The sequence below is a fragment of the Penaeus monodon genome, unplaced genomic scaffold (assembly GCF_015228065.2).
Source record: "Penaeus monodon isolate SGIC_2016 unplaced genomic scaffold, NSTDA_Pmon_1 PmonScaffold_63, whole genome shotgun sequence".
NCBI lineage: Eukaryota > Metazoa > Arthropoda > Malacostraca > Decapoda > Penaeidae > Penaeus > Penaeus monodon.
Window position 1 is genome coordinate 166406 of NW_023661328.1, and position 12123 is coordinate 178528.

Below are 12123 nucleotides of genomic sequence, written 5' to 3' on the forward strand. Positions count from 1 at the left end.
TGCAAATTTTCAACAGCTGTATGGCCTCCCCTTTTTTATATATTCCCTTTTGTGATTGACCAGAATTACTTTTGGTTCGCAAGGTTTTATTGCAAATCTTACAATGTATGCTTCCTCTTCTGTATGTACTCTTATGTGATCCATTAGATGACCTTTCCCTGAGAAGGTCTTATTGCAAATTTTACGGTTGTATGGCTTCGTTTTTGTATGTGCTTTCATGTGCCTTGATATACTGCATGTGTCAGTGAAGGTCTTGTTGCAAATTTGACATCTGTATGGTTTGTCATTGAAATTAATAGGATGGATTTTCTTGTAACAAACGTCATCAATGTCAGTTGAATCCTGAATCAAGATACACAAGTCCTTTTCATTTCTTTCATGCCTGAGCTCTTGAAGATCCACGTTCACTTTGGGCTCACTTCATCCCCCCCTTCATCTGTATAATCAAAGGGTCTTCCTTAATATCTAGAAAATGTCCCCTTTGGTGACATCTTCGTTGAGCTTTTTCTTTGATACTGACTCCCTATGCCATATATTTCCTCATCCGTGAGTAGGGCTAAGGTCATCCAGTCCGGCAAGGAACTCAATGTTAACCTGTGAATTGAAATAGAATAATATAAAGCACTGATCAACATTCCTAACATAAAAGGTGCAAAGAGATTGTGCAGAATATATTTACAAAACATGTTTTATAATAAAAATGAGTGCCAATAAAAAAGAAAGATATTAACATTAGGTGTAACAACGTGATGAACGAAAAAAACCTTTTCACTATATTATCATATATATAAGTGAAAAACAAAATATATATTACTGGGAGTTGAATAAATTACATATTATTATCATTATAGCTCAGGGTAAAAGACCAATTAATGCATATATCTATATCGTATTTCACAGATACAAATATATATATATATATATATATTATATATATAGTAATTATATATATATATATATAATATATATATAAGATATATATATATTATATAGATATATATATATATATATATATATTAATATAATGTATAACACACACAACACACACACCACACACACATACACACACACACACACACACCCATATATATATATATATATATATATATATAATAATATAAAATTATAATATATATATATATATATATATATATATGTATATATATATATTTGTGTGGTGTGTGTGTGTGTGTGTGTGTGTGTGTGGTGTGTGTGTGTGGTGTGTGTGCATGTGTGTGTGTGTGTGGGTATATGTGTGTGTGGTGTGTGCATATACTTACACACATATATACAAACCTACATATATATGTATATATATGAATATATATATGTATATAATATATATATTTATATATATATATATATGTGTATGTATATATATGTGTGTGTGTGTGTGTGTGTGTGTGTGTGTGTGTGTGTGTGTGGTGTGTGTGTGTGTGTGTGTGTGTGCATATACTTACACACATATATACATACCTATAAAATATATATATATATTTTTATATATATATATATAATATATATATATATATATATATATATATATCTATATATATATATGTAAAATACATATAATTGTAATATATTAATAAATATTAATATATATATATATATTATATATATAATATATATATATATATATTCTATCTGTGTGTATGTGGTGTGGTGTGTGTAAATATATATATATATATATGATATATATATATATATATATATATATATATATATTTATATAATTATTATTAAAGTATATATGTCTTTGGTCCTATCCTATTATATTTATATTATATACTATTATATGTATAATGTAATATACATCCCAATATATATATTTAAAAATATATATATATATATTATAGAATATATATCATGGTATATCTATATTATATATAATATAATTCAAATTTATTATATATATCCTATATAATATATATATCACACACACAACACCACACACGGGAACACACACGCCTATTATATATTTATATTATGTTAGGATATAACTTTTATATATTCTATATACTGTGTGTAGTGTGTGTGTGTGGTGTGTAATATATTTTATATATTATTTATTTATTTAATATATATGTATTTATATATAAAGTTGTGTACTGCGAGATTAGTCTGGCCTTCGCCGGGTTTCCTTACTCTGTGAGGCGGGTAGGTCCTTTCCGATTGGCTCGTACGCCGTGGGGAACGCAGGGTAATCGGGCCTATAATCGGCGCGCGCAGTAAAAGGGCAACTTGCCAAATTAGTTCTCAACCCCGATCACCCATCAATGCAAAGAGTGACTATATAACAAATAGGCCATTAAGTGTCATTACCACCCTGGAGTACGACCTCATGCGCGGAATCCTTCCTTTTATTATATCTTCAGTAAAAATTATCTCTGCTTCAGAGAGTATTTGAATTTCCACCTTTTTCACACTGCCGCCTAGCGGTTTTTTCTTCTTTACCACCCTTGACGGGACAAGGGAATACACCACCTCACCTCTCCTCACCCGCAGCTCTCTCTAATCACAGGGAAACCTGTATAGAGAGCCCGCAGTCTGAGGCGACATCTAGGTGTGCTTTATGTCTCCCTCCTATCTCCTTTCTTCCCCTTCCTGTGGTTCATCTGGACCTACATAAGTCCTATCCTGAGAATTTTGTATTCGTCTGTGGTGCGCTGCTTACCTGTTGTCCCTTTGTAGCAAGGTTTGCCAATAAGGGGAGCGGCCCACACACAAGCTCCCGATCCTCTAGTGCACTGGAAACGCACCCAGTCAAAACCAGTCTGCCTGCCACTAGAGGGGGTCCGAGTCTAGGCTTCTTTCTGCTTCCTCATCTCTCTCTCTCCTCTCCTTCATCATCCCCCTGTCATCCCGACAACTGACCACATCACCCCCACTCACCCGACCATGCACCGAAATACTACAGTCAAAATCAAAGTTCTTGGTGGTCGCCACCCAAAAACACGTGATGACCATTTGCCAATGCACTGTTTTGTGCATAGATCAGAGTACTTCGGTACTTCACAATCCATGAATGGCTACCTGGCCACTGATTGAGGACGACAATCCATGCCGATAAGCTCTTCTCGAAGGATGTCCCCGTCCTGAAACTTAAAAAACTCTGCTTTTTCTCTCCTCATGTAAACATCCCATTGACATGAAGGCTAATCTAAAGCTTGTCTAAAGACACTGGACCGACAAGTTGTCAATGAGATCAGTCAGCTTTAGACATTGAGGAGAATCTCATCTTCCTTCCAGAAGATGCCCAGGTAGACGACATCTATGTCATGAAACCTAACTATATATAAAGTAAGATTTTCAGACCATGCTACAGCCAAAAACTTAAAGAGAAGGGCTATACTCTTCAAGGTATATTGTTGCCCCATGCAAATAGATTTTAGAGGTTCCCACCCTTAACAATGTATAATCTGCTTGTGGCTAAGGGCATCTCAACCCATGCAAATCATAAAAAAGAGCCAATGCCTGATGTGTTCTTAACACTCACACTTCCTTATAGGGACTGTAGAAGTTCCGTTAAAAAATGCCCTTAACTGCGGCTGTGCCCATAGGACAGGTTGGCGCACCCGTTGTCCTACAGGAAAGGAGGCCTGAAAATCTCCAGGAGAAAGTTTGTAGGGGGAAAGAAAAAGAAAAAGAAACTAAACCATACAGGAGGTCCATGGGTCAAAAGACGAGCACAGGAAAACTGTGTGGCAGGCTACACCAATGCCTGGAAACTCCCTTATAAATCGGTCCTGCCAGGAGAGTAAAACATACGAAGAATGACCTCCATCCAGCCTGGCTCTCCCTAACAATCTCTCCGGAGATTCTCGTATCCATCACTGCATTGCTCACTTCAAATATCATTGCCCCTGAAAGGGGGATTCATACACCATGCAAAAGTAGACACCTAGGAGGCAAATAACCTTCCCGTCCCTAGACCTTTGGAGGAATCTGACGTCTTGGGGCATCCTCAGAGTGATCGAACCCCCTCAACCACTGTTCATACGCAGCCTTAACATGCCCATCCCGCGTCACCAATGCCTCAGCCTGTACAGGCCCAGGCAGCGGAGCCCATCCACCCCCACAGGACTCACCGATTGATCCCCTCCCCCAGACACCGAAATCCTCGCCGCTGAGACCCAGGTCACTTGACCCCATTCAGTTCCCCCCCCTAAAGTAACATCGGCACCCCCCTCCACGGCCCTCCTCCTCTCGTCCAATCAGTGCAGGGCCAAAAAACATAAAAATCCCTCTCTGTTTATGGAGCTCAGGATATACCCCAGCGATATCCCTCTATCACGACCCTGATGCCCAACCTCCCTACAACACCAACCTTGACCGACTCCACTGTAACCTTCACTGATGACGGAGGGCTGTGAACTCTCCTCATGACGGTAAATGGTACAAAGGTCCCAAACAATAATGGCATCCGGCTCTTTTCAGAAAAATCCCCACAAAGTACCGAATACTCTGAATCGATATAGAAATTGTCTCTGGAAATTAAAAATAAAAGAATAAAAGTGGTTAGATAAACGACAAAGAAGCATACCATTCATGTCACAGTCCAAAAGGTTACACAAATACCTCAGAAAAGGCAACATCGCGTCCAATGAACATTGTTGAAAAACAATGCCCATACATAAGCCCAATTAAATACATACGGTAGCCATCCTTTCCTTGGAATAACAACACAAAATACATATGGCCACCATCACACTACACTCACGCCTCCCATCATAACACACAACGGGTACGTCACTGGACAACGCAAAACTGACCTGTGGCAACCATAAGAAGACACGATAACCCCAAACAATCATACTCATTACAACCCCAGTTTGGGGCTCAATAACAACCACCCGTACCCCACTCAAAATCTACCTGTACAAACCACCTACTCTTCTCAACAAATCACAATAAAGAAGCGCATGACGTAGCAATTGAGATCAAAACATCTCACATAAAATCATCATAACTTTCAGTCAGACCTTAACTTTCAGTCGAAATAGTACACCCATGGACCATTATACGAGCAACACTATACATTCCAACAAGAAGACCTTTCAATAACCAGAACCTGATCATATTGCAGCTCCTAGACATAACAAACCAATATACAATCATGGAGACTTTAAAACGCAAACCACTGCACTCCTTTGGCTACACCACACAAACACCGTTGGCAGAGGCCTCCACCTCACACATACAACAAAAGGCAGACTCACCACACCTCGGTCCACAATCACAACACCACCAATACATATCACATAGACACAGCACAACGACCTTACAATAGTCTTGGGCAAACCACAAGAGCACAATTACACCACTCCATATCACTAACCGGCGACGTCACATCCAGCGACCATCCCTGGTTATCCTAGCCACTGTCCAACAAAAACAACCCTATCATGATCCCACACAACCCCGAGAATCCTTCAACATGCAAACGGGGAGGGCTTTAGACAATTCACTTGAAGACAACACATGTAACTGATCTCGAGGAGGGGCAAACCCACACACACAAATACAACACCCCACCTTGAGACAGTGGTACACAGTACATACAGACGGACCGACAGGCATACGATCCCTAAAACAACACACAAAACGAGCATCCCTTATTAACGAGAAACACATCGCCTGAAATTGCTTAAGTACAATACATACCTTACAACGAACTAGCACTACATCACGGGGCTGGGGACACACATTACGACACATGCAGAGACAAGAAATCCAAACGCGAAATTAACACACGAAAATAAGCATGACAAACGCCACTGGGACACACTCGCGCAAAGACTATGTCAAACATCTAAAGACCCCAAGAAATTTGGAGTTCCTTCAAAAACTCATGGGCCGAAACAAAACAGATAATCACAATAACATATCCCCACACACAACAGACTGAAGGTTGACTCGGTGGAAGGAGATGGCCTCTCCACAGGACTTCTGGCAACAGAATTTCAAATCTCCCCCCCGAGAACGCCCGATTCCACCACATTAAGAGAACCGACGAGGTTACAAACTACATACAACAACATCGAACATAATTCTCGGCCAGAAACATCATCCAACGACTAAACATCTCACTAGGAACAGTCCCCGTCTCCACACCAATCACTCCAAGAAAAATAAACACAATCACTAACGCACACCAAAAACACAACACCCTGAGTCAAGCAACAATAAACAAAACACTCATGCATCTTCCACCCCCGATTGATCGGCAGACTAATACGGCCATATCTTCAATGCAGCACTGGCAACGGATATTTCACCCCTGACAAGTTCATACACGCCACACTCACCTTAATACCCTAAACCAGGGAAAATCCACACACGAGGTGGGGAATTAACCGCCCCATCTCACTCTTATTAAGTCCCAGGAAACTGCTAGCGAGGGTAATAGCACAGAGAACGTCATCCCACAGGCGCCTTGAACAACCAAACACACATTGGCAATACGGCTTTCCGCCCACACAGGGGGACCGAGAGCAGCCTCGCCCCTCTGGCTTTTACCGAGGAGATCGCTCTCGGTCCTCGGCTAACAAGCACCAGAAGAACGTCATAACTACGATACTCAGCACAAGGCCTTTGATAGGTCATGGCATGACGGTCCCTCAAATCAACTAACACACCTACACCTCCTCACCACACATCACTACGTGACACGCCTTCTCATCTGTCTCTGCAGCTTCCCTGTATGACAAACAGAAACTTGCCACAATATCGCCTGGGAGCGCCCCTATGCATAACCCGCATGCCCTCCCCCTCAGAAAGTGTATGTACCACAGGGAAGCGTTTAAATCGCCAAAACCCTCTATAATCCTGTATACATCCATCTGCCTGAACGAGACACCATACAGCAACCATATTTCCTATGCAGAACGATATCACAAACAGATTTATCACACCCAAACCCTTCTAAAATCACCACACTTCATGAAACGAACAACAGAAAGAGCTATACAGACTCAACACCTTTGAGTCAACCCACTGAAATACAGACAAACATAACAATTCACAAACTCATACCCATAAGCACGCATAAAATCACAACCAATCACGATCAACAACACCACATTACATACAGCTGCACACAGGAGGAACTTTCTCTGGTACTTCATTTCACAAGCACAAGCTACACAACACAAACACACGTTAAACAACACAGAAGAATAGCACAACAAAACCAACACTACCCAGTGCCTAAAACGCTTTTCATCGCTGCCACCACAACAAAACTCTGACTCTAACAAAACCCAACTGCCAAGTACACATCTTAGAATATACTGCATCCCACTGGTTGCCAACATCAGACTCCACAAAAAATGCCGAATGCAATCATTATCAAGTATACAAAGCCTACTCTTGGTACACTGCGCAACATTTTCTAGAACCAATTTCAGCAGAAAACGCACTACACAGAACAATAACGCATGGAACCACGAAACCACGCTACACAACGAGGCAAAACACCGGGCAGACTACGCGGACAAAAGACGAACATATACAACATCTGCGAAAACCACAAACACTACACAAACACAACCACGTCGGTTTCCCAGAACACTAGCCAATCACACTAGAACACGAAAACCACACCCGATATACACACACTCACACACCTACCCTGACCTGGGACCATGACCTATGTTTTTTTAAATTTTCTAATTTTCATTTATTAAAGGCTAAAAGAAAAAATAAAATAAAACAGATAAACCAGAATCACCCTCAGGAATCCCCAAAGGATGGCTAATCCCACGCCGCACAGCACTATAATATCAATGGACAGAATAGAGCGGACCATCGCTCTGCCCGCTCACGTGAGCACCCCCTGCGCGCGGCGCGGATTAAGCCAATCACGGGGGAGACAGGGCTGGCCATACCTTTGCGTCTTTCAAGATATGCTCGGCGGCGCTGTTACCACGGCTGTCACTTTTGGCCCGCTTCGCGGCCCGCCCTAGTGGTCGTGGATCCGCGCTCACGAACTATAGAACGGAGAGATTTCCGAAGGACCGAACATCTACACTTGCTACGACTCTGCACTCGATTGCCTGTGATTATGGAGTGGCAACTCGTGCAATTGCATAAGGCAGACACGCGATTCAGAAGACGAAGCAGTATGGAGATGTCTACGGAACAAGAAGAAAAAAAAATAAACTCTTAAAAAATATAATAATAAATAAATAAATAGCCTTCTATCACTGTTATTCTATGTTCGTACCCTATGTTTTACTTGCTTTTGTTTCTTCTTTTTTTTGTTCTCCGTCTCGCGTCATTCTATTTACATATGATATTTACTTCCCTATTTACCTTAACTACCTTTTTGTTGACCTTCCATTATTCTCTCTCGTGCTTTTTTTGTTCTTGTCTTTGTCCTTTATACTATTTATTATTAAGTTATTCATTTGCTATCAGACCTTTTTATCACATTACCTATGTCTATCTATGCAACATGCTCCTTTTCGTTCCCACCCCAATTTGCAATAGTCAGACCAAGTTTCAAGAATTCACTCCCCACGCTTTGATATATATATATAGCACTTTTAATTCTTTTAATTAACTACACTCACTCAAATGCACCTCATCCCTCATCACATCATCACCCATCCCACTCTGGGTTTGCTGTCTCTATCTAGATGTTATTTCCCCTTGATTCACCCATTACTCACCGTTTTATTACCATATTTCCTCATTCTGCCACTGGAGTCCCCCCAGCCTTCTTTCTTGTTCTCAAGCACATTAAAAAAATATACAAAATTAAAATAATTAAAACAAAATATAAAGTTTAAAATAATAAAAATAAAATCAAAAACTAAGTTATTTCACTTCTATTCATTTGTACTTAAATTAAACTGTTTCTTGTCTTGTTCTTAATATATTGATAATAATAATAAATAATAATAATAATAATAATAATTAATAAGTGAATAATAAAAATAATAAATAAAACTTAAAAAGTAATAAAACCAATAAAAAATCATTTTAGTTCGATTAATTTTAGATATTTCTTGTTACCTACAAGTCACTCTCCGTATTAATCTCTAGTTTAAAAATAAATACAAAAAGCAATAAAAAACATAAAACGTAAAATAGAAAAAAAATATAGTAAACAAAATAAATATATAATACTAACTATAATATATATATATTTATTATTTGTACTAAAAAAGAGCATTACTGTCAAAGAAAAAATACAATAACGTAATCATGATCGGCACTTGTTTTCGCAATAACATAGAAATAGGATCAGTAACGTTACCTTCCCCCCCTCCCCCTCGAGCAGACATGAATGAGAATAGAATTCACTATATTTAACTATGCAGGGTTTTCGGCCCCCCTACTTTTCCTATCTCTAACTTCCTTAAAATTTCACCACTTTACCTTCTTCCTCCCCCGCCCTTCCGATTTCTTCACCTCTTTTACTCCATTATTTATGATTATGATTATGATTATAGTTCAATCACCAGCGATTCAGTAGTTGTCCCTTGACTTTTGAACTTGTGTGCTTCCCTTCCGCCATGTGACATCCGCCTGCTCCGCTTGGATGCGCTCTCTCTCCCCACGCTCTGAGTTGTACATATTTTGCTTATGTGTATATATAGTGTAAGTTGTGCCTTAAAACTATAACCCTTTCGTAGTTTCCACTGTGTTTTTTTTTTTTTTCTCGGTTTGACCTTGACGTTCTGATCTTATATCTTTTTATAGTTGAACCAAGAACACTATATTAGATATATATACTCATATATACATATAATATATATAGATATATATATATATATAGACTTAAATACACAACACGCAAACGCAGACACCCACCACATACACCCACCACACACACACACACACATATATATATATATATATATATATAGTCTATAAATATATAATATATACGAATATATATATATAAAGATATTTCTATTGTAAATATCTATATATATCAGAATATATATATATCATATATATAATATTATATTATATTATATATAGATATGATATATATATATTATATAGCTATATACAAACACCCCACACGGTAAACCACGCCATATTATATATAGATTATAATATATATATAGAATATAATATATATATATATATATATATCTACATTATATATAAAGTATAGATATATAATATAATATAATATATAATATATATATTATATGAAAGTGTGGTAGTGTGTGTGTGTGTGTTGTGTGTGTGTGTGTTTGTGTGACAGATGAGATAGATAAATAAAATATTTCTATATATTTTACACACACCGCAATAAAGAACAAAGAGACACAAAAACACACACGATTACCTCACATCCACACACACACACACACGACAACACCAACCACAACACACACACACACACACGATACACACTCATATATATATATATATATATATATATAGATAGATATATATATATATGTATATACTTCTTCGTTCTTTTAACGGTAGAGTTCAGTCTGAGCCGCAGATCACAGCATGATACTTAAATTGTAGTGTTCATGTTGTGATGCTCTTGTAGTGATACGTGGTAGGGTCCCCAGTTCTTTGCCACGGAGAAGTGCCGGTTTACCTTTCGTATCATTCTCCTCTTCTATTTTTCCCGGGCTTGGGACCCAGCGACCTGAACTTGGGCTGGCTTGGCCACCCCAGTGGCTTAGGTATGCAATCGAGGTGAAGTTCCTTTGCCTAGGAGAAACAAACCGCGCCGCCGTGACTCGAACGCCTCGAACTCAGATTGCCTTCGTGAACAGGCCATTGAGTCTGATACTCCTACCTTATCGGCCCACCGCGGCCTTGACGATCATGGCTTCCATATTTTTTTCTTGCAATTTAAAGCGTTGGTTTTGCCCATTGCCTTCCGCCCTGTGTTTTTTATCGAGTCACCATCTCTAATTTACCCGGACCTGACTGGGTCTGGCTTTGGCCACCCAGTGGCTAGGGTAGGCAATCGCCGGTGAGCTCCTTGCACAGGATATATATATATAATAATATATATATATATATATTGATATTAATAGTATATGTGTGTGTGTGTTTGTGGTGGGTGTGTGTGTGTGTTTGTGTGTGTGGTGTTGTATGCGTGTGTGTGTGTGTGTTGTGTGTTGTTTATTATATATATATAGTATATATATATATATACTATATATATATATAAATCATATATTATATAAATATAATAATATATAATAATCTATATGCTATAGATATATATATATAGTAATTATATATTATCTCTATATATATTTTTAATTATAAAAATTATATTTATTATTTTTTGGTTTTTTAAAAATTTTAATATTTTTTTATATACATAAATAATATAATATAAAACATAATAATATAAAATTTTTATATAAAAAGATATATATATATATTTTTAAAAATAATTAATATTTTAAATTATATAATATTTTTATATATATACTTTATATAAATTTAAAAATTTAATATAAAAAAAAAATTTTAAAAATATATATATAAATAAAATTAATAAATATATATAATATAATAAAATAATATACAAAAAAAATATATAATATTTATTAAATAGATAATTATATAATTTTTATATATATTTTATATTATTAGAAAAAATATAAAACATAATTTTTTAAATATAATAATATATAAAATTATAAATATATATAATATATTTTATATTTTATATATATATAATATACACACACAATACAACACCAGATTTTTAAAATTATATATATAATATTATATATATAATAAATATTATATATAATATTTTTAAAAATTTTTAATAAATGGTGTGTGTGTGTATGCGTGTGGGTTGGGGTGTGGTGTGTGTTTGGTGTGTGTTTATTAATAATATATATATTATATATATATATATATATAATTATATATATATATATATATATATATATAATATATAAATACTTTTTTTTTTTTATATATTATTATTAATATATAAAGAAAAAATAATATAAATAATATAAAAAGGGTTTTTTTGGGGTTTTTTTAAAAAATATTTAAAAATATATATTATATAGAAAAAAATATTTTAATATTAAATAATATAAAATAGATATATGAATTTAAAAATAAAAAGAAAACAAGGAATAGAAATAAAAATTTTTA

The 12123-nt window shown here is 36.3% G+C and overlaps 2 protein-coding genes across 2 annotated transcripts in view; one reads left to right on the plus strand and one right to left on the minus strand.

The window, feature by feature from the left end:
* The window catches only part of LOC119571437 (zinc finger protein 778-like), a 3280-nt gene extending 310 nt beyond the window's left edge, over positions 1–2970 (minus strand). The window contains exons 1-4 of the mRNA XM_037918740.1: positions 2896–2970; positions 2629–2750; positions 521–594; positions 103–389 (exon numbers count right to left, since the gene is read on the minus strand). Coding sequence (XP_037774668.1) covers positions 103–389; positions 521–594; positions 2629–2750; positions 2896–2970 — 558 coding nt within the window. The remainder of the gene's footprint in view (positions 1–102; positions 390–520; positions 595–2628; positions 2751–2895) is intronic.
* Positions 2971–9216: 6246 nt separating this feature from the next.
* LOC119571438 (zinc finger protein 813-like) overlaps positions 9217–12123 on the plus strand; it is a 22650-nt gene continuing 19743 nt past the window's right edge. Inside the window, exon 1 of the mRNA XM_037918741.1 lies at positions 9217–9258. Coding sequence (XP_037774669.1) covers positions 9217–9258 — 42 coding nt within the window. The remainder of the gene's footprint in view (positions 9259–12123) is intronic.